Source organism: Arvicanthis niloticus, chromosome 4 (assembly GCF_011762505.2).
Source record: "Arvicanthis niloticus isolate mArvNil1 chromosome 4, mArvNil1.pat.X, whole genome shotgun sequence".
In the NCBI taxonomy this organism is placed as follows: domain Eukaryota; kingdom Metazoa; phylum Chordata; class Mammalia; order Rodentia; family Muridae; genus Arvicanthis; species Arvicanthis niloticus.
Window position 1 is genome coordinate 6,839,142 of NC_047661.1, and position 23,248 is coordinate 6,862,389.

A 23,248-nucleotide genomic window follows, 5' to 3' on the forward strand; every position below is an offset into this window, starting at 1 on the left:
TAAAAAATTGGGTATTATATTTACCTTTCAGATTTTATCCCCTTACCCCACTTCCTCCCACCACCCAGAAACCTCCTATCCCATCCCCCCTCCTCATGCTTCTATGAGGCTGTGCCTGCATCTACCCACCCACTACCCCCTCCCCACCCTCACATCCCCCCCCCCCCACACACACACACTGTGTTCATTTTTTATGGGACCAAGAAACTCCTCTCCCACCTATGCCTGACAATGCCATCCTCTCCAACATATACCGCTGGAGTCATGGGTCCCTGCCAATGTGCTCCCAAGCTGGTGGTTTAGACCCTGGGGGGCTCTGGTTGTTTGGTATTGTTGCTTTCCTCCTGGGGTCACAAACCATTTATGCTCTTTCAGTCTTCTCTCTAAGTTCTCCATTGGGAAATCCTTGATCATATCCATGGTTAGCTGTGGGCATTGTCCTCTGAATGTGTTAGTCTTTGGCAGACCTCTAAGTAGACAGCAATATCATATTCTTGACAGCATGCACTTCCAGCCATCCACATCAGTGTCTACCTTAGGTGACTGTACATGGGATGAATACCCAGGTGGAATGGTCTCCTGATGGCCCCTCCTTCAGTTCCTGTCCCATATTTTGTTTCTATATTTGCTCCCTTGAGTATTTTTGTTACTTGTTCTAAGTAGAACTGAGGTATCATCCCCTCTTCTTCATGAGCTTCATGTGGTCTGCAGGTTGAGTCTTCCCTATTCCAAGCTTTTGGGCTAACATCCACTTAACAGTGAGTAAATACCATGTGTGTTCTTTTGTGATTGGGTTAACTCACTCAAGATGATAATTTCTAGATCCATCCATTTACCTAAAAATTTCTCAAATTCATTATTTTTAATAGCTGAGAAATACTCCATTGTGTAGATGTACCACATTTTTTGTATCCATTCCTCTGTTGAGGGACATCTAGGTTCTTTCCAGCTTCTGGCTATTATAAGTAAGGCTGCTATGAACATAGTGGAGCATATGTCCTTGTTATATGTTGGAGCATCTTCTGGGTATATGCCCAGGAGTGGTATAGCTGGATCATCAGGTAGTGCTATGTCCAATTTTCGGAGGAACTGACCGACTGATTTCCAGAGTAGTTGTACCAGCTTGCAATCCCACCAACAATGGAGGAGTGATCCTCTTTCTCTGCATCCTCACCAGCATCTACTATCACCTGAGTTGTTGATCTTAGCCATTCTCACTGGTGTGAGGTGGTATCTCAGGGTTGTTTTGATTTGCATTTCCCTGATGACTAAGGATGTTGAGCATTTCTTAAGGTGCTTCTCAGCCATTCGAGTTTCCTCAGTTGTGAATTCTTTGTTTACCTCTGTACCCCATTTTTTAATAGGGTTATTTGGTTGTCTGGAGAATAATTTCTTGAGTTCTTTGTATATATTCAATATTAGCCCTTTATCGGATGTAGTATTGGTAAAGATATTTCCCAATCTGTTGGTTGCCATTTTGTCTTATTGACAATGTCCTTTGCCTTGCAGAAGCTTTGCAATTTTATGAGGTTTTATTTGTCAATTCTTGATCTTAGAGCATAAGCCATTGGAGTTCTGTTGAGAAACTTTTCCCTTGTGCCTAGGTATTCAAGGGTCTTCCCCACCTCTTCTATTAGTTTCAGTGTATCTGGTTTTATGTGGAGGTCCTTTATCCACTTGGACTTGAGCTTTGTACAAGGAGATAAGAATGGATGGATTTGCATCCTTCTACATGCTGACCTCCAGTTGAACCAGCATCATTTGCTGAAAATGCTGTCATTTTTCCACTGGATGGTTTTAGCTCCTTTGTCAAAGACCAAGTGCTCATAGGTGTGTAAGTTCATTTCTGGATCTTCAATTCTATTCAATTGATCTTCCTGCCTTTCTCTTTACCAATACCATGCAGTTTTTATCACGACTGCTCTGCAGTACAGTTTGAGGTCAAGGACAGTGATTCCCACAGAAGTTCTTTTATTGTTGAGAATAGTTCTAGCTATCCTTGGTTTTTTGTTATTCCAAATGAATTTGCAAATTGCTCTTTCTATCTCTATGAATAATTGACTTGGACTTTTAATGGGGATTGCATTGAATCCATAAATTGCTTTTGGTAAGATGGCCATTTTTTCTAAATTAATCCGGCCAATCCAGGAGCATGGGAGATCTTTCCATCTTCTGAGATCTTAATTTCTTTCTTCAGAGACTTGAAGTTCTTGTCATACAGATCTTTCACTTGCTTGGTTAGATTCAATCCAAGGTATTTTGTATTATTTGTGACTATTGTGAAGGGTGTCATTTCCCTAATTTCTTTCTCAGCCTCTTTATCCTTTGAGTAGAGAAAGACTACTGATTTGTTTGAGTTGATTTTATATCCAGCTACTTTGTTGAAGTTGTTTATCAGGGTTATGAGTTCTCTGGTGGAAGTTTTGGGGTCACTTAAATATACTATCATATCTTCTGCAAATAGTGAAATTTTGACTTCTTCCTTTCCTGTTTGTATCCATTTGACTTCATTTTGTTGTCTAATTGCTCTGGCTAGGACTTCCAGTACTACATTGAATAGGTAGGGTGAGAGTGGGCAGCCTTGTCTAGTTCCTGATCTTAGTGGCATTGCTTCAAGTTTCTCTCCATTTAGTTTGATGTTGGCTACTGGCTTGCTGTATATTGCTTTTACTATGTTTAGGTATGGACCTTGAATTCCTAATCTTTCCAAGACTTTTAACATGAAGGGATGTTGAATTTTGTCAAATGCTTTCTCAGCATCTAGTGAAATGATCATGTGGTTTTTTTTCTTTGAGTTTATTTATGTAGTGGATTATGTTGATGGATTTCCAAATATTGAACCATCCCTGCATTCCTGGGATAAAGCCTACTTGATCATGATGGATGATTGCTTTGATGTGTTCTTGGATTCGGTTTTCGAGAATTTTATTGAGTATTTTTGCATCAATATTCATAAGAGAGATTGGTCTGTAGTTCTCTTTCTTTGTTGGGTCTTTGGGAGGCTTAGGTATGAGCGTACTTGTAGCTTCATAGAATGAATTGGGTATTGTTCCTTCTGTTTCTATTCTGTGGAATAGTTTGAAGAGAATTGGTATTAGGTCTTCCTGGAAGGTCTGATAGAATTCTGTGCTAAAACCATCTGGCCCTGGACTTTTTTTGGTGGGGAGATTTTTAATGACTGCTTCTATTTCTTTAGGGGTTATGCGACTGTTTAGATGGTTTATCTGCTCCTCGTTTAACTTTGGTACCTGGTATCTATCTAGAAAATTGTCCATTTCCTCCAGATTTTCCAATTTTGTTGAGTATAGGCCTTTGTAGTAGGATCTGATGATTTTTTTAATTTCCTCTGTTTCTGTTGTTATGTCTCCCTTTTCAGTTTTGATTTTATTAATTTGAGTAGTCCCTGGGCCCTTTGGTCAGTCTGGCTAAGGGTTTATCTATCTTGTTGATTTTCTCAAAGAACCAGCTCCTGGTTTTGTTGATATTTTGTATAGTTCTTTCTGTTTAAACTTGGTTGATTTCAGCCCTGAGTTTGATTATTTCCTGCCTTCTACTCCTCTTGGGTATATTAGCTTCTTTTTGTTCTACTAACACTTTCAGGTATGCTGTCAAGTTATTAATGTATGCTCTTTCCATTTTCTTTTTGTGGGCACTTAGAGCTATGATTTTTCCTCTTAGTACTGCTTTCATGGAGTTCCACAAATTTTGATACGATGTGTCCTCATTTTCATTTAAGTCTAAAAAGTCTTTAATTTCTTTCTTTATTTCTTCCTTGACCAAGTTATCATTGAGTAGAGCATCAATTTCCACGTGTATGTGGGCTTTCTGTTGTTTTTGTCCATGTCAAAGACCATGTCAAAATCTTAGTCCATTGTGGTCTGATAGGGTACAAGGGGTTATTTCAATCTTTTTGTATCTGTTGAGGCCTGTTTTGTGACCAATTATATGGTCTATTTTGGAGAAGGTACCATGAGGTGCTGAGAAAAAGGTATATTCTTTTGTTTTAGGATGAAATGTTCTATAGATGTCAGTTAAGACAATTGGTTCATAACTTCTGTTAGTTTCATTGTGTCTCGGTTTAGTTTCTGTTTCCACGATCTGTCCATAGCTGAGAGTGGGGTGTTGAAATCTCCCACTATTATTGTGTGAGGTGCAATGTATGCTTTAAGCTTTAGTAAAGTTTCTTTTATGTATGTGGGTGCCCTTGCATTTGGAGCATAGATGTTCAAAATTGCAAGTTCCTCTTGGTACATTTTTCCTTTGATGAATATGAAGTGTCCTTCTTTATCTTTTTTGATTACTTTTGGTTGAAAAACGATTTTATTTGATATTAGAATCACTACTCCAGCTTGTTTCTTGGGGCCATTTGCTTGGAAGATTGTTTTCCAACCTTTTACTCTGAGGTAGTGTCTGTCTTTTTCACACAGATGTGTTTCCTGTATGCAGCAAAATGTTGGGTCCTGTTTATGTATCCAATCTGATAGTCTATGTCTTTTTTTGTATAGCTACCTTCTTTTTGGGTTGTTAGAAGATTACTTTCTTGCTTTTTCTAGGTTGTAGTTTCCCTCCTTGTATTGGAGTTTTCCACCAATTATCCTTTGAAGTGCTGGATTTGTGGTAAGATATTGTGTAAATTTGGATTTGTCATGGAATATTTTGGTTTCTCCATCAATAGTGATTAAGAGTTTTGCTGGGTATAGTAGTCTGGGCTGGCATTTATGTTCTCTTAGGGCCTGTATGATATCAGTCCAGGATCTTCTGGCTTTTATAATCGCTGGTGAGAAATCTGGTGTAATTCTTATAGGTCTGCCTTTATATGTTACTTTGCCCCTTTCCCTTACTGCTTTTAGTATCTTCTCTTTGTTTTGTATATTTGATGTTTTGATTATTATGTGACGGGAGGTGTTTCTTTTTTGCTCTAGCCTATTTGGGGTTCTGTAGGCTTCTTGTATATTTAAGGACATCTCTTTCTTTAGGTTAGGGAAGTTTTCCTCTATAATTTTGTTGAAGATATTTACTGGCCCTTTAAGTTGGGAGTCTTCACCTTCATCTATACCTATTATCCTTAGGTTTGGTCTTCTCATTGTGTCCTGGATTTCCTGGATGTTTTGTGTTAGGAGCCTTTTACATTTCACATTTTCTTTGACCGTTGTGTCTATGTTTTCCATTGTATCTTCTGTGCATGAGATTCTCTCTTCTATCTCTTGTATTCGGTTGGTGATGCTTTCGTCTATGACTTCTGATCTTTTTCCTAGGTTTTCTATCTCCAGGGTAGTCTCCCTTTGAGATTTCTTTATTGTTTCTACTTCCATTTTTATATCCTGGATGGTTTTGTGTAATTCCTTCACCTGTTTGGTTGTGTTTTCTTGCATTTCTTTAAGGGCTTCTACCTGTTTACCTGCGTTCTCCTCAAATTCTTTGAGGGTGTTGTTTATGTCCTTTTTAAAGTCCTCCATCATCATTATGAGAAGTGATTTTAATTCTGAGTTCTGCTTTTCTGGTGTGATGTAGTGTTCAGGATTTGTTATGGTGGGGGAACTGGGTTCTGGTGATGCCAAGTAACTTTGGTTTCTGTTGTTTACATTCTTACACTTGCCTTTCACCATTTGGTTAGCTGTAGTGCTACTTGAACTCACTGGTTCTGACTGGAGTCTGCCTTTCCAGTTATCTTGGTTATGTCAGAACTCCTCGGGGTCAGGATGACTCTATGATCCTGAGTTCCAGCTGCTCTGAGTACAGTGGCTCCTCTAGGATATTTCAGGATATGGTGTCTCCACGGTAGTAGATCAGCTAGGTGTTTGGTGCTCTGAATGTAGTTGCTCCTCTATGATGCTTCAGGATATGGTGTCCCCTGCTCTGCAGCTCTGTGGGCCGTGTCCTCTCTAGGATGCCTGCAGTTCTGCAGTCCTTGACCTCTCTTGGGGTGCCCTCGCTAGGGTGCCTCCGGACTCAGTTTCCAGAGGGGAGCAGATCAGCTGGGAAACTGCCTCACATTTAGTTTTGATATAGTTATTGAAATTCTTATTCAGATCTTAGTATATATTTAAAGTTTATATAAAAATTGATATAAAACACTGGGTTTCATTTAATTTCCTCATTTTAAGAACTAAGGGGTTTATAATGACCATGTGTAATAAATTATAGATTTTGCCCTTAAAATAATGATTAGAAATAATCCTATTAATAGTTTACTATCAGTATTGCTTACAAAAAATGTAAGGGCATATTGATCACTTCCATAAATTTCTACCTTATAAATTGAGTTAATGCCTTTAAAAAATACATCTTTATTATAAAATTTCAGAGTTTGGGGAGGTATTTTGGTATTTGAGCTGCCTGGAAACAATTTTGAAAGATTTTTCAGTTAGGAAATAACCTCATTTTGAGGCATCTTTGAAAGATGAAGGTGATACAAGATGAAACCTGCCAAAAGAACGGTAGGCTAGTGGTGATGCCACTGCAGTCACACAGGCTGATACACCTGTATCCTTATTGTACTGTGCTGTGTGGTAAGTGTGTACTGCTCCTAACTCTAATAATATCGATAGGCTTCACTAAGTAACTATTATGTAAAGTCTAAATATCATAGAAGCTTTTCACCTTAAAGCTTACTTTATTATGCTATCTTAAAAATAGAGAACAAAACAATTCAGTGCTTGATTTCTCAGAATCTGACGTTTATAAATATTTTCTAAATTAAAAAATATTCTCAGTCATTCAGTTTCATGTACATTGTGTTTGGACTACATATCACTTAGCCACAAATAAGGTGGAATTCTGTTTGTCTCTAGCAGAGACCCAGAAACCAAACAGGAAGAAGCATATGACTTAGCCAAATGACTTAGTCTGTGATTCCATTACATAGTCTGACCAGTGGCAAAGGCACCTCAGTCCTTTTGGTAAATGTTTCTTATGTTTGAAGATCATAGCAACTCATGTCTACCGTTCCAAGTGTCTCAGAGATACTTTGTCACTACCTTAAAGAGTTCTTATAATCAGCCTCTGAGTTACTTCCTAATCATTTTTTTGTCTTTATGTACCCAAACCCTTGTGATTCATTCAGCCGTACCAAATAAAAATGACCCAAGTGTCTCTAAGATCTTACAGAAACGAAGGTAGGGACTATTTGTGATTCCTTGTTTTGGTTATAAAATACTGTCTTAGGCCCCACCCTTCACAGCTTGCCTCCCATTGCAGCCTACACTCTACTGATGCTACAGGTCATTGTTCTAGGGTGACTGAAGGAATGTAGATTCAGGCACCCAAAAGTTTAACAAACATTTGTATTGTTTTAGTAAAACACTAGAAATCACAGGTTCAGGACCGAGTGTGATAATTCTGAAAGATTACTGAGTATACTGATAACTGCCATGGCTTGGTAATTTAAGGTTTGAAGAATACATCTGAATACTCACCAGTGATGCAGTATATGATAGACTAAGTACCTTTCATCTCACTTTTCTCCACTGGTCAGATTTGTCACAATCACTAGAGAATAGGTTTAAAATTCAAATAATTTTTAAAGCGTATACTAATTTGAAACTAATTACACAAATTTTGAAAAATTACTGAATGATTTTCCCCCCAAGGATAAAGTAGAAAAGTACTGAAACAACCAAGGTATGTCAATAAGTCTTTATTTGTTATACACAGTGCTACCACAGTTACCATCAGAGCACACTGCAATCTTCAAGTAGACAACTGAGAAAGAGCAAGTCTGCATGCTGCCTTCATGGTGCATAGAAAACTGGTGAACTAACACTAGCTGGTAGGCTTAATCACTCCGCAGTGTTAATAAAGGCCACTTTAGTTTGGAAGGCTACTTCTCTGACAGGCTTTGAGCAGTTCTACATTGCAGGTCTTGTGAAGGATGCAACAAGCGAATATTGGAAAATGTTATATCTTGTTTTGAAGATGGAGAGTCAATTTCTGCACCACTTGAGAGAGCCATCTTAGTAGCTTATGTTGGCTTTCCTTTATCACACATTGGCAATTTAAGAATTTAGAGTTTTTGAAAAAGTGTAGGGTTATACAGAACACTTGTCCACATAATAGAATCACTACTTATAACATTTGTCCAGTTCTCACCTGTTGTCCTGCCCAAACCCCTCTGATGAGGTTTAGTGAAAGCCTCTAACAATTGTAGCAGACTTCACATACTATGAATGGAAATGTGTCTAAGACATAGATGTGTCCACAGGAAAATGGCAGTGCTTCTATTGTAAGTAAGTGTCAAGTTTTCTCTTGATGTTATCAAAAGAATCTGCTCCCATGTAATCAGCCTGGCCCTGTTCCCACCGTTCCTTCCTTTCTTCTGAGGACATAGAAGGTTGAGGTGTAGCTGGGGCCTCCCCAAAGGACAGGTCTGACAATGCTCCTGAGACATGTTCCTAGAAGAGAGAGTTATCAGAGGCACCTTAAGAGCTGAAGTTCTGATGAACTTAAAGAATGCAATAAACAGAATGTGAGAAAAGCCAAAATGAATCATCATGCAAAAACTGAAAAGCATTACATGAAACAAACAAACAAAAGACAAGAATACAAGGGCAATATGATTTTTTTTTTCCGCTAAAAAATGAAGACTTCTTGACTCAGTGAAAACATTGGGAGAACAAGATAATTAGGGTTAATGTTTAAGTTCTGCATACCTTTCTACAGAAGCCACAAGAGAAAGCCAGTGTATAGACCAAGTCTGAAAGCTGCAAACAGTTCAGTAGAAAGTGTAAGATGGATGGACAAGGGAACACAAATTTCATGATAAATTCTTGATCCATGTGGGCTTGGAAAGGTTGAGAACTTAAACAAAATGATTCCTCAGATACTGTGCTTCATAAAGAACTTACCCAGAGAGAGAGAGAGAGAGAGAGAGAGAGAGAGAGAACACTCAAGTCATTGTTATATGAAAGAAAGCTAAGTGGTTTGAGGCTGTACCAAACTTTTTCTGTCCAAGATCATTTGGCTTGCAAGTAGCATCTATTTTTGCAGCTTCTGATAATCTGCTTGGTTTTAGACAACTGTTTCCCATCTTCACCTTTTCTTGGTTTATAATTTTCAGCTTATGTGTTGTGGAAAGAATGGTACATGCAGCAAATCTACTCTGCCTTAAACTAGATTCTTGCAGTTGTCTAGGCAATCAGCCAAGTGTACCATAAACGACAACCTGTGCTGTCAATTAAAAACTCTAAGCTGAGTTGGTGCTGAAAATCTTAGTAGAGAAAGAAAAATGACTAAAAACAAGTAATGCTTTTTAAAGGAAAAAAAATGGTGGAACTTTTTTTTTTGTACTTGGTTTTACTGGCATACATATTATAATTGTAAGTATATTGAAACCCCCAAGAGTTTTGGTAAAGAGATTTCACTGATGTGTAAAACTGTAAATGAACATTTAAATGTACCGAAACTCCAAGAAGTTTAGGTACAGGGTTTTTTATCATGTGAACAACTATCAATTCATGTACTGAAGCGCCAAGGAGTTTAAGCTCAGAACAAGGTCAGAGTTCAGGCAAAGCAAGGAGTATGCATATCACATCAGCCGTCTTTGCCTTCTACTTGCAACATAGGTGTTAAAGACAGGGTCATCACAGTACAGTAACTAGAGTTTACTCCAGTGCATGCCCCTAAGAGAGAGGTCAAGCCTGGTATGGGGCTAACAAAATAGATGAGTATTTAATTATAAAATTCTCCCTTCAGCCATAAAATGCTATACTTAATTACAGGCTCTAGAGATCAAATTTTTGTAAAGATTATAGTGTTTCAGACATAGGTTTCAGTCCTAGTTGTTACTGTAACCTTTTACATGAGTAAAATTCCATGACTTCTAAGCCTTATAATTTCTCTATAAAGAGGTGATAGTAACAACTACTTAGTTGAATGGACTAGTTGTTTGAGGCAGGTAAGGACTTCCTATGTTGGTAGGCACTGCTGTGAATAGGTATGTAATACACACAGTACTGATTAAGAAGAATATGCTATTTATCCCTTTCTTATGCCTATATTGAGTACTACCTCATCATGTACTCATTGTTTTTGTTGTGTGTATCTTAATATGTAAAATAACATTCTTCTTCATCTTCCAATTCATCATGAAGAACAAACCTCAGAAAAGTACCTTTAAAATCAGAAAATATGCTAATGAAGGTTGTTATTATAAAATTTACAGTGTCATCTCCCTCCCACAAAGGGATTATTTCAAGATCTTAGGAGAATAAAACAGGATATTCCTACAGTATTTATTGTGTATTATGTATTCCTATTATGTTTTTTTAACAGAAACTTCATTTTCTAAGCATATGGAAAATACAAGATATATTTAAAGGTTTGATGTTTCTAAACCTTAAGTGTGACATTCCCTCTACCCCTCCCAGCCAGTGCTGGAGATGAAAGGCAGGGCTTGACCATACTGGGTAAGCATTTCCCCACAAGGCTAAATGCCTAGCCTATGTACTCTCTTTATGTGGATTTACAATATTAAGAATCATCTAAGCATCATTTTTATGAGTAATCAGCAAAGAATTCTATAGTTTCAGTGTATGAGTTTATAGAATTCCAACAACATATATTCTCAGGTTTAATGAAAGTTGCCACACAATCTACTTTTGTTTCTGTGGTGGTATCACTTTCCAGCTCTAAGATGGAGTTTTTCCCCATATAGTCCTACCTCTATTTAAAACACTAATAAGAATTACCAAATTATATCAGTATATCAGCAAAATATAATCAGTAAAAATACAGCACTAAATTTCCTGAAATAAGAGTAAAACCGAACAGAACTTACCATCATTAGATAGGAGCCAGCATCTTTGACAAGGCCATGGTGTTGGAGCAGGGGTAAGACGTTGGTGGTGAAGGTGTCCCACCACAGGTTCAGAAACTCTGGGTGACTCACAGTTGGGTCCTGGGATTCACATTTGACACTTTTTGTTTGGGGATTGTAAGTGTAATTCCATGGCTTGGTTCGTCCCAGGAAGTGCACAACTTTGGCATTTTTACCAAACCTGCCAATTGAACAGGTAGAAAGGCTGAGTAGATTCTGAGCACCTTTTCCTGTCAAGCTTCAGTTAGGCATCTTCCATCCTGTGGTAGCAGTTGGAAAGAAAACTACACTAAAAATAAGAGACATTTAGAAAATGCTCATGTTCTACTCCTAGGAGCTAATTAATCCCTTAGGCACCCATTTTAAAGAGATGTATTTGTCCAGTGGTAGTCATTACAATGTCACAGCTGCTGCATTGCTGCTAGTCAAACTAGAAGCAGTCCACAGCCTTGTTAGATGAGGTTACTGAACAGTAAATGTACACTCCTCCTTTTCTCCACAGAGAGGGTGCACTTCTACCTCATACGAAACATGCCCTTAGGACTTGATTGCCTTGTCAACTTGCTTGTTTATGTTTACTCTTTCTGAGAAGTTGAAACTCCTGCCAGCAGAACCATGCTGTCTATAGCCTGCTAGTTACATAGGATATCTGTCTAAAGTCTGTGGCCTGGCTCCAGTTCCAACTAGGAATGGAATAAAACTGTCTCTTCTGGCCTGTGAGGATATTAAGTAATAAATTCTTGCTTGTCAGGAATGTAATGCTTTGATATGCATATACAGTGCATAATTAGATCAATGTACTCAAGTATTTCCTGAAGACTCTGTCACTACATTTTGGTGAAAAGTTTGAAAATCCTTCCCGTATTTTGAAATATATAGCATATTACTGTCGAGAGTCACCCTAGTATGTTGTAATATTTCTTCAGTGGCAAGTATTTAAAAACGGTGGTGAGAGAGAGGGGTCAAGTTAAAAGCATGTGCTGCTCTTGGAGAGGACCTGAGTTCAGTTCCTAGTACCCACACTGGGCAGCCTGCAACACATACAGTCCAATGGGGTCTAGTGACCTCCATGGGCTCCTGAGGACACTTCACTCACTTGTAGTACTTCCCCCACACACATATACACAGACATATGAAAAATTAAACCCCATTTTATCTTGTATATGATACATGTGTAAAATCATGTGGGTGTGTGCACATGTGTGCCTGTATGTGCAGAGACCAGAGGGGAACATTCAGGATTGTTCTTGTGTTCTGTTTGATTTTTAATTCAGCTGGGCACTAGAGTTACAGATACCTCCTGCCCCTGGCTTTTTATGTGAATGCAGGAGAGCTAGACTCAGGACAGCATTGCTTACACAGCAAGCTTTACCAGCTTAGCCACCTCTCCAGCCTTACACTGCAATTTGTTTTTTGTTGTTTGCTTTTGTTTTTACCCAATTGTTTCATAATACACACCAAATTTCACAACAAATGATACATTTAAATGCATAAAAGCTAAGCCTGGTCATTTATTAGCTTGACAGTCTATGAATTTAAAAACAAACAATAGGGATTAGGAGAGACGGCTCAATGGTTAAGAGCACTTATTGCTTTTGCAGAGGGTCTGAATCCAATTTCCAGCACCCACATGGTGGTTTACAAACCATCTGTAGTTACAATTCCAAGAAATCTGATGTCTTCTTCTGACCTCATTTGACATCAAGCATGCAAGTGATACTCATACATGTAGTCAAAAGACAAAATAAAATGAGTAAATCTAATTATTTAAAACAGGACAACTTTTAACCTTTCAGGAACTTTCCAGTTCCCACCTATACCAGCTAAAAGCAGAGACCCGGTGCTGGACCAGATCCCACATAGCACATACACCAGGTGCAACTTGACACCACCAGGTATTCAGACACATGTAGCTTCACAGGAGAGACCTTAAACCTATCCTGAGACCAGGAATACTGGGGAAGCAGATTCCTTGTTCAGCCAGAGACCTAGGTTCCCACCAGTGGTGGCCAGGAGTAGAGCCCTGGTGCCACAATCTCACACAGCCCACAGTTCATTTGCAGCTAGACTTCCCAGCATCACAGGATCACAGGAAGGACAGGCTCCTGTCAGAGATAGGGAGGCCAGATAACACCAGAGATAACCAGATGGTGAGAGACAAGCACAAGAATATAAGCTTCAGAAACCATTTTGACTTGACAATATCAGAACCCAGTTCTCCCACAGCAAGTCCTGGATACACACTCTTAAAACAAGAGTCAGATATAAACTCTCATTTCATGAAGGAAAAGTCCAACACAAGGAAAAAAATTACACCCAAGAAAAAGCAAGAAACTAATCTTTTCACAACAAACCCAATAGAAGAGAAACATAACTAACATAATTCCAACTCTAACAACAAAAATAACAGGAAATAAGAATCATTGGTCCCTAATATCTCTCAGCATCAATGGACTCAATTCCCCAATAAAAAGACATAGGCTAACAGACTGGATAAGTAAACAGGATCCAGCATTTTGCTGCATACAGGAAACGCACCTCAGTGACAAAGACAGACATTCCAACAAAGTAAGAGGATGGAAAAAAAAATTTCCAAGCAAATGGAAATAAGCTGGAGTAGCCATCCTAATATCCAACAAAATAGACTTTCAGCCAAAAGTTATGAAAAAAGGTGGGCAAGGCCACTACATACTTATCAAAGAAAAAATCCACTAGGATGAATTCTCAATTCTGAACATCTATGCTCCAAATGAAAGGGCGCCAACATTTGTAAAAGAAATGCTACTAAAGCTCAAAACACACACTGACCTCACACAATAATAGTAGGCGATTTCGACACCACACTCTCACCCATGGGCAGATCATGGAAACACAAATTAAACAGAGACACAGTGAAACTAAAAGAAGTTATGAACCAAATGGATTTAACAGATATCTACAGAACATTTCACCCTAAAGCAAAAGAATATGCCTTTTCAGTATCTCATAGTACCTTCTCAAAAATTGACTGTATACTCAGACACAAAAGAAACCTCAACAGATACAAGAACATTGAATTAATCCCATGTATTCTATTGGACCACCACGGACTAAGACTAGTCTTCAATAGCTCCCAAAACAACAGAAAGCCCACATACACGTGGAAGCTGAACAACTATCTACTCAATGATAACTTGGTCAGGCAAGAAATTCAGAAAGAAATTGAAGACTTTTTAGAATTCAATAAAAATGAAGGCACAACATACCCAAACGTATGGGGAACAATGAAAGCAGTGCTAAGAGGAAAACTCATAGCTCTGAGTGCCTCCAAAAACAAACTGGAGAGAGCATACACTAGCAGCTTAACAGAACACCTGAAAGCTCTAGAACAAAAAGAAGCAGATATACCCAAGAGGAGTAGAAAGCAGGAAATAATCAAACTCAGGGCTGAAATCAACCAAGTAGAAACAAGAAGAACTATACAAAATATCAACAAAACCAGAAGCTGGTTCTTTGAGAAAATCAACAAGATAGATAAACCCTTAGCCAGACTAAGCAGAGGGCACAGAGACAGCACTCAAATTAATAAAATCAGGAATGAAAAGGGAGATATAACAAGGGAATCGAGGAAATTCAAAAAATAATCAGATCCTACTACAAAAGTCTATACTCAACAAAATTAAAAAACCTGGATGAAATGGATGATTATTTAGACAGACACCAGGTACCAAAGTTAAATCAGGATCAGATAAACCATCTAAAAAGCCTCATAACACACAAGGAAATAGGTGCAGTCATTAAAAGCCTCCCAACCAAAAAAAGCCCAGGGACAGATGGTTTTGGTGCAGAATTCTATCAGACCTTCAAAGAAGACCTAATACTAATACTCTTCAAACTATTCCACAAAATAGAAACAGAAGGAACACTACCCAATTCTTTCTATGAAGCCACAGTTACACTGATACCAAAACCACACAAAGGCCCAACAAAGAAGAGAAATACAGACCAATTTCCTTTATATATATTGATGCAAAAGTACTCAATAAAATTCTTGCAAACTGAATCCAAGAACAAATTAAAATGATCATCCACCATAATCAAGTAGGCTTTATCCCAGGGATGCAGGCAGAGTTCAATATACAGAAGAAATCTATCAATGTAATCCACTATATAAACAAAATCAAAGAGAAAACCACATGATCATCTCATTGGATGTGGAAAAAGCCTTTGATATAATACAATATCCATTCATGTTAAAAATATTGGCGATATCAGGAATTCAAGGTACATATCTAAATATAATAAAACCAATATACAGCAAACCAATAGTCAACATCAAACTACATGGGGGAGAAACTCAAAGCAATCCCACTAAAATCAGGGACTAGATAAGGCTGCTCACTCTCTCCCTACCTATTCAAAATAGTACTTGAAGTTCTAGTCAGAGTACTTAAACAACAAAATGAGATCAAAGGGATATAAATTGGGAAGGAGGAAGTCAAGATATCACTATTTGCAGATGATATGATAGTACACATACGCAACCCAAAAAATTTTACCAGGGAGCTCTTACAGCTGATAAACAACTTCAACAAAGTGACTGGATACAAATTAATTCAAACAAATCAGTCCTCTGGATAAGCAGGCTGAGAAAAAAAATTAGGGAAGCAACACCCTTTACAATAGTCACAAATAATATAAAATACCTTGGTGTGAATCTAACTAAGCAAGTGACAGACCTGTATGACAAGAACTTCAAGTATCTGAAGAAAGAAATTGAAGAAGATCTCAGAAGGTGGAAAGATCTCCCATACTCATTGATTGCCAGGATTAATATAGTAAAAATAGCCATATTACCAAAGAAATCTACAGATTCAATGCAATCCTCATCAAAATTCCAACTCAATTCTTCATAGACTTAAAAAGATCAATTCTAAAATTCATTTGGAATAACAAAAAATCTAGGATATCGAAAACTATTCTCAACAATAAAAAATACTTCTGGGTGAATCACCATCCCTGACCTCAAGCTATAGTACAGAGCAATAGTGATAAAAACTGCATGGTATTGACACAGGAACAGGGAAGTAGATCAATGAAATAGACTTGAAGACCCAGAAATGAACCCACACACCTATTGTCACTTGATTTTTGACAAAGAAGCTAAAAGTATTCAGTGGAAAAAAACCTGCATTTTCAACAAAGAGTGCTAGTTCAACTGGTGGTCTTCATGTAGAAGAATGCAAACTGATCCATACCTATCTTATGCTTTAAAAGCAGCAATTGACAAATGGGACCTCATAAAATTACAAAGCTTTTGTAAAGCAAGGGACACTGTCAATAGGACGAAACAGCAACCCATAGATTAGGAAAAATATTTATTTACCAACCCTATATCTGATAGAGGGCTAATATCCAAAATATACAAAGAACTCAAGAAGGCAGACTTCAGAGAACCAATCAATCCTATTAAAAAGTGGAATACAAAGCTAAATAGAGAATTCTTGACCGAGGAATCTCGAATGGCTGAGAATCACTTAAAGAATGGTTCAACATTCTTAGTCATCAGAGAAATGCAAATCAAAACAAGCCTGAGATTCTACCTCACACCAGTCAGAATAGCTAAGAACAAAAACTCAGGTGATAACAGATGCTGGCAAGGATGTGGAGTAAGAGGGACACTCCTCCAATGTTGGTGGCAATTTAAGCTGGTACAACCACTCTGGAAATCAGTCTGGCGGTTCCTCAGAAAATTTGACATAGTATTACTTGAAGATCCAGTGATACCACTCCTGGGCATATAGCCAAAAGATGCTCCAACATTTAACAAGGACCCATGTACCACTATGTTCATAGCAGCGGTATTTATAATAGCCACAAGCTGAAAAGAACTCACATGTCCTTCAACAGAGGAATGGATACAGAAAATGTATATTTACACAGTGGAGTACTACTCAGTTAATAAACACAATGAATTCATGAAATTCATAGGCAAATGGATGGAACTAGAAAATATTCTGAGTGAGTGCTTGGGAATTCAGAGGGAAAGAAGGCACTACAAGTCAGTGCTGGAGGGCAGAAGTTTCAGACAGTAGGTTGTAACTTCAAGCTTATATGGATGACATCTGATTATCTGTACCAAACACCAACAGTCAGATAGCAGGTGTGATGTGAGTACTTATGGACACAAGCATGTGTGACTGCCATAGCCAGAACCTGGGGCACACGTCCTGTGTACAAGAGTTAGACTTAGTGGATTTTTCCAATATATAGTCAACATATTTGAGTGAGATGTACAGAGAAAATAGCATAGATCATTTGGGTAACATTTCCTGCTTCCCAATTTAATTTGTAATGTTTGAGATAGGTCCAGATTTTATAAGGATGTGGTTAGGAATAATAATCCCATTGGGTAGGCTTCAATTAACATGCTAGTTGAAGCAAAAGAGACTGAATTATTCAAGGTCATACAGCTGTTAAGTGGCAGAGATATACAAGTTTGCTTGAGGTCAGAGCTTAACCATCCTGTGATCTTGGAGGAAAAATAAAGCTGGGAAAGAAAGCTCCTCTTTAAGGTTTGTTTAGTCTACCCCATGTTTCTTTTAAAATGGGTGTATGGTATCCCATGCTCTGTATTTTATACATAGAGTCTTTGTCTTCCATTCCATCCATCTTCCCCACTCTCTGTACTTAAGCAGATAGAAATCCTAATGACCTAACTAGGTACCTATTATGTCTCAGGCACTATGTTAGCTGTGTATCCACAAGAAGCCTTTGTCTGTGAAGGAAGAAGGGTCACATAAAAATTATCAGTGGAATAAAGCAAGTCAGGGCCACTACGGCCATGATGAGATTAGGGTTATGGGAATTGCAAGGTAGGTTTTCAAAACAGGCTTTATGTAGAAAGTAAGAATGGGGTGGTGCCCGAGAAAGCGGGGCAGGATTCAAGTCATCATTTTCACATGTTCCAGGGATGGTGAGGGATTCTGTCTCAGAGATCTTGTGTGTATGTTTGTGTGTTGCAGAGGTGGTGACAGGCACAGCCTCATCCTAGCACTCCAAATTATGAAAAATAGTGCACATACGGAAACACAGGTCTTAGACATTCACCTGTCCTGATGCAACTTTCCTGCTTGAAGTCACAGCTTCATTTTTATCTCCTGTATTAGGCAAACACTAATGCTCAACCTACATATTTATATACTGATATTTACATTTTTATTAGCCTATATCTTATATAAATGCCATACTGTCATAGCATAATGACAAGGATAATTAAAATACACAGAAACATTTGGGAGTAGCTATCTTTTCCTGTGTCCTGACAGCTCACAGATGTAAGCTATCAGGAGTCAGCTGACACATTTTGAAGCACACACCCTATGCTATGTTTAGCATTTGCATTGTGTACCTCATTTAGTCTCTAAAACAACTATGTTGGGAGAGGGAGCAAGGCTTAAAGTTAAAGAATTTGTCAAAGGATAAATCACATGACTAGTGAATGAACAGGCTGTGACTAACCCAGGCTGGGATGAGCTATTCTGTAAAGACATGCTTGGGATGATCAGGCATTGTTTGATGAGTGGCATCTAGTAATCTCCACCTATGGACAGCCAGTCTAAGCAGAAAAGGGACTACATCAAGTGTAGTCAAGGATTCTGTAATAGAAGTAACCAATAGGAAAATTCCATAGTACCAAGAGTCTAAACACTGTTGTTAGAAGGATAAAGTTCATACAAAATTTGAGGAAAAAAAGGAAAATAAGAAGAGGAAGTAGATGGTGTATCTCAGGTCCACAGAGAACAATGCATAGAATGTGCAGGGAATCAATCATCAATGCTCTCTTGTACCTGGGACTTCAGACTGCAAACTTGGACTTCAAGCTGCATGTAGGAAAAGGACAAAATGATCCAACTCATCTGCACAGACTGGTCCTCTGCTGTGGGCAAGAATGTGCATCTCATCTTCAGGACCTCCCCACAACCTCCCTGGGCCCAAGGTCTTCCTCTGGAATGTCAACAGCAATGGCATTTGCAGATAGCCACAGGCCTACAATTCATTGCGGCCCCGGCTTTGGGATCTACATTCGTGAATGCCTGTTTCCAATACTCATTAGCTAGATCACTATTACCTTTTGTAATTAAGGATCCTCTTCCTTCAAAATACCTTTACTTATTCTATTCTAACTGAGAGAGAGGCAAAAATATTAAATCCAGTGGATAGTTGTTTTATAGATAAAGCAGTCCTAAATTGCTTAATACGCTTGTTTAAGGTAGATACTGTTTGTCACATTATGGTGTCCCCCAACTATAAGTTTGCTACTTCTATGAATCATAATGTAAATATTTGATATGTGACCACTGTGAAAAGGCTGTTCAACTACCCAAGGAGTTGACCCACAGGTTGGGAACGACTGCTATAAGAAGTCTGAGATGTGGGTAGAATTGCTCTTTTTGACCTAAGGTAAAGAATTTCTTAGATGAAGATGAGTAGGATTGTGGAAAATAGCATGGCACCATAACCAGATTTCTGCAACAAAACACAACAAAGGGTTTGTGTAGCTTTCTTAAAATGCTAATTGGGGCAGACTACTTAAGGGAAGACAGGTAGTAGCTCCTGCAGACTGAGGAAAAGCACAGAAGAAAGAAGAATGATGTAAGGTTGGCCATGCAGCAACCAGGCAGAAGCTGCTGCTGGTTTCAGCTGAGGCTCTGGCCACTCTCATTTCTGTGCAGTAAGGACTGAGGACTCTTACATACTTTAGTAGTTAAACTGCCACACATATAATAGTTATAGAAATGGATAGTGGTGGAGAACAAGAGAAAGAAGACATGTTAGAGCTGGCACCTGCATTGATCACTAAACATAGGTGGTTGGTCTGGGCCAGCCGAAGGGCTCCTGGGTGACAGAGGCAAAGGGAGTGAGAAGTCAGTGCTAAGAAGGAAACAGACTGCACTCAGGAATAGCAATGAAGACAAACTTGCCGGTTTTATGTAAAGTAGTCAATGGCAGAGAACAATCTTCCAAATCGTGTAGGGCTATCGCAGTGTGAGGAGTACTATCTGGGCCCCACACTGGTCACAAAAGTTAAGGTGTGCCTTCACTTATATCACAGTATTCTAGCTGCATAGCAAAACAGCAGGAGGCTAAAGGATTTATCCGATAGTCTTATATAGAAAAATGATGAGCAGAAGGTCTCAAACACTAGGCTATTTTTTTTGTGTCCAAGGTTTCAGTTCATTTGGAGTCAAGTTTCAGACTTTTTACATCTACATTACAAACATGAGGAAATGACTTAAAAATTATTTCCTAGCTATGCTGTGGAGTACTGGTGGGGAAAGATGCCCAGAGAGTCCTGCCCTCTACTGCATGGCATGGGTAAGCTGTAGATACACAGAGGCCTGTATGCCACCATTGCAATGCAGCAAAATTCAGTCCAGGAGGAGGAAGATATTCAGAGACCCACCCACTGCCATGTCACATGGGCAGGCTTAGACACCTAGAGTCCTACTTGCTGCTATGCCATGCAGTGAAGGCTGGTCGGCCATGTGGCTAGCCTGGGATGGAAGCCACCACTACAATGTGCAAGTACGTGGTGGCCAGGCATGAGAGAAAGAGAAGCAGAATGGTTTGAGCATTATGAAGACAGATGGAACTGGAGATGATAGGGTGGGGATGAGTAGTCAGCCCTGCCACCTGAGGGCATGGTAAAGTTCCAGTCCATATTACCACTGACGTCCATGTCTGGGTCTTTGGCCATGCAGGCGCAGGGGTTGGTGTTGCTGTCTGTGGCTCATATTACTACTAGAGACCATGGGGATATCCCTGGTCTGGACAGCCTCCTGGGGACCATGTGGATATCCAAAGGCTACACAGAACTGATGCTACCTCTCACTGTTATAGCACTCTGGAGAGCTGGCCCCACCTCCTCTCAACAGCAGTAGCATTTGGTGGAGTAGGCTGAGGTTGTGAGTATGGGAGATCTGACCTTGCCACTGTCTGCCATCAGGCAGAATGGGCACAGGGGTGATGCTTACCCCTCACCACCTGCAGTACTTGGGTGAGTTGGCCCTGAGTATGTGAGAGTAGGAGATCTGGTCCAGTCCTTCACTGGCTATAGTACTTAGGAGAGTGGGCCCAGCACATGGACTGGGCAGCACAATGGAGCTGGCTTTAGAGGTACAAGTGAGTTGGCCCTGAGGGCATGAGAACAGGAGAGCTGATTCTGCTTCCTGCAGCAGCATTGGGTGACCTAGCTGGAACAGGGCTGGAGAGCTTGTCCTGGTGCCATGGTGGTGTGGATGCAAGAGATCTGGCAGGCTGATCAGTGCAGCGATTAGCAAGGCCCAGAAACAGGGCTTTGAGTTGGCCTACCCCAAAATCTACATTATCTGTGAACTCTCTGAGTTCATGAAAGGGCCGGGTCTGCTGATCCAAAGCTGCAAGATCTCTATGAGACAGAATGACAACAGAATAACTGGGAGGAGTCCCAGTAAGGATCCAACAGAAGTCAGAGACCTTGAACCAGACCAATGACTCCTTGCAATGAACACTTGCAAGTGAAGATGTGTAGACAAGATATACTGTGTGTGATGGTTTATATATGTCCCGCCCAGGAAGTGGCACTATTAAGAGATGTGGCCTTGTTGGAGTAGGTGTGGCCTTGTTGAAGTAGGTGTGTCACTGTGAGTGTAGGCTGTAAGACCCTCATCCTAGCTGTTTGGAAGTGAGTATTCTCCTAGCAGCCTTCAGATGAAGATGTAGAACACTTAGCTCCTTCTGCACCATGCCTGCCTGGATGCTGCCATGTTTCCACCTTGATAATGGACTGAACCTCTGAACCTGTAAGTCAGTCCCATTAAATGTTGTCCTTATAAGAGTTGCCTTTGTCATGGTGTCTGTTCACATCAGTAAAACCCTAAGACACTGTGAGACACACCATGACACACAACAGCTTCCATGACAAGATTTTTTATGCTTTTTTTTGTTGTTTGGCTTTTTTTTTTTGTTTGTATGTTTTTATTTTTAGGGGAGGGAGAGGTTGCGAGGGAGGAGGGCAGATATGAGGGGACAGGGAGATGAGTGGGATGAGTTGCATGATGTGAAACTCACAAAGAATCAATAAAAAAAGTCTTAAAAATGCAAAAAAAATTTCACCCTTTGCTCATTTGTAAAAATCAAAAAGAATGATACAAAAATGAATTAAGAGTAAGATCTTAAGTAAAAGGAAAATGCTTTCAGCCTTTCAAGACTTTTAGGGGTATGAAAATTTCATTCAGCAGGGTACTTGGCATGTGTGTAGTTCTGGGCTCAAGCCTTAGCATTGTAAACATACAAACAGATAAATGAACAAATAATTTCAGCCTAAATACTAGTGTGGGTGGACACTTTACATTTCCCCCCTAAGGCAGCAACTAGGTAGAATGTATATCACCTGGCAGAAAGCAACAGACAAACAAACAAACAAAAAAACCACCAGTGGCTTCAAAGGGGCATAACACTCAATTGACTCCAGCTTACAAGAATAATGAGGAGGTTACCTGGCATATCCTGGGTTTGTCCACAAAATCACCAGCCAGGAATTTAAAAAAGATTGGTTCAATTGTTTCTAAATTATCAAGAGCCATTTATTCTGACCCAGTAAGGGGATTTGTATCAGCTTGCATATATTTCTTAAAATAGGTATTCTAATTTTAACTTGATAGAATCTCTAAGGAGTCATCATCCAGATCACAAGACATAGTTTGAACTGAAGCCAGCAACAACACTGCTTATGTTAGCTGTTGAAATAATCCCTGTGACCTGATGTTACCACAAGATCAGATGGACATCCTATGGCTAGTTCAGTGGTTAGTGACAGATGAGGCTGCAAACTTGTTGAGAATAGAAAGGAACTAATCTAGGGCAATACACCCAGAAGCAATTTAATCAGTCAGCTTTTTAATATGCAATGTTATATGAGATACTATGAAAGAGAAAGCAGTACTTGCATGGTACTTCTCTGGAAATGTGCCCAAGGCACCAGCCATCCTCTTGCTCACCCCCAAATTGCGCATGCTCTTTGTTTCATCACCACTCACTCATGCCTGTTCAGATTCACACATGTTGTGACAGCTTCACATCAGCTCTTCCCACTAGTGAGGAATATGTCTCTCCTCAGCAAAATGTACATCTCTCATCCATCCACACTCTGTCAGGAGCCTGGCATGACGGCTCATGCCTCAACTCTTAGCATTTGGGAGTGAGGAGCTGAGGTAAGAGGACTGTTATAAGTTTGAGGACAGCATGAGTTACATAGTGGGTTCAAGGCCAGCCCGACCTAGTACAAATGTTTTTAAAAAGTCACAAACTCAAATGCCTATGAGATATGGTTAATCCTGCAGAGGGAGTTGTGTACCAAGTGAGGTAGGAATGTGAAACACAGAAGCATTCCTGTCCTGTCCCCAGATACAACTG

General features: G+C 39.4%; 1 protein-coding gene across 3 annotated transcripts in view; it reads right to left on the reverse strand.

The window, feature by feature from the left end:
* Positions 1 to 7,621: 7,621 nt before the first annotated feature.
* The window catches only part of Gyg1 (glycogenin 1), a 37,928-nt gene continuing 22,301 nt past the window's right edge, over positions 7,622 to 23,248 (reverse strand). The window contains exons 6-8 of one of the 3 annotated variants that reach the window (XM_034501191.2): positions 10,775 to 10,994; positions 8,649 to 8,699; positions 7,622 to 8,390 (exon numbers count right to left, since the gene is read on the reverse strand). In XM_034501191.2, the coding sequence (XP_034357082.1) occupies positions 8,217 to 8,390; positions 8,649 to 8,699; positions 10,775 to 10,994 (445 nt within the window). In that variant the 3' untranslated portion in view covers positions 7,622 to 8,216. The remainder of the gene's footprint in view (positions 8,391 to 8,648; positions 8,700 to 10,774; positions 10,995 to 23,248) is intronic. The other 2 variants (XM_076932183.1, XM_034501189.2) reach the window with 2 other exon arrangements.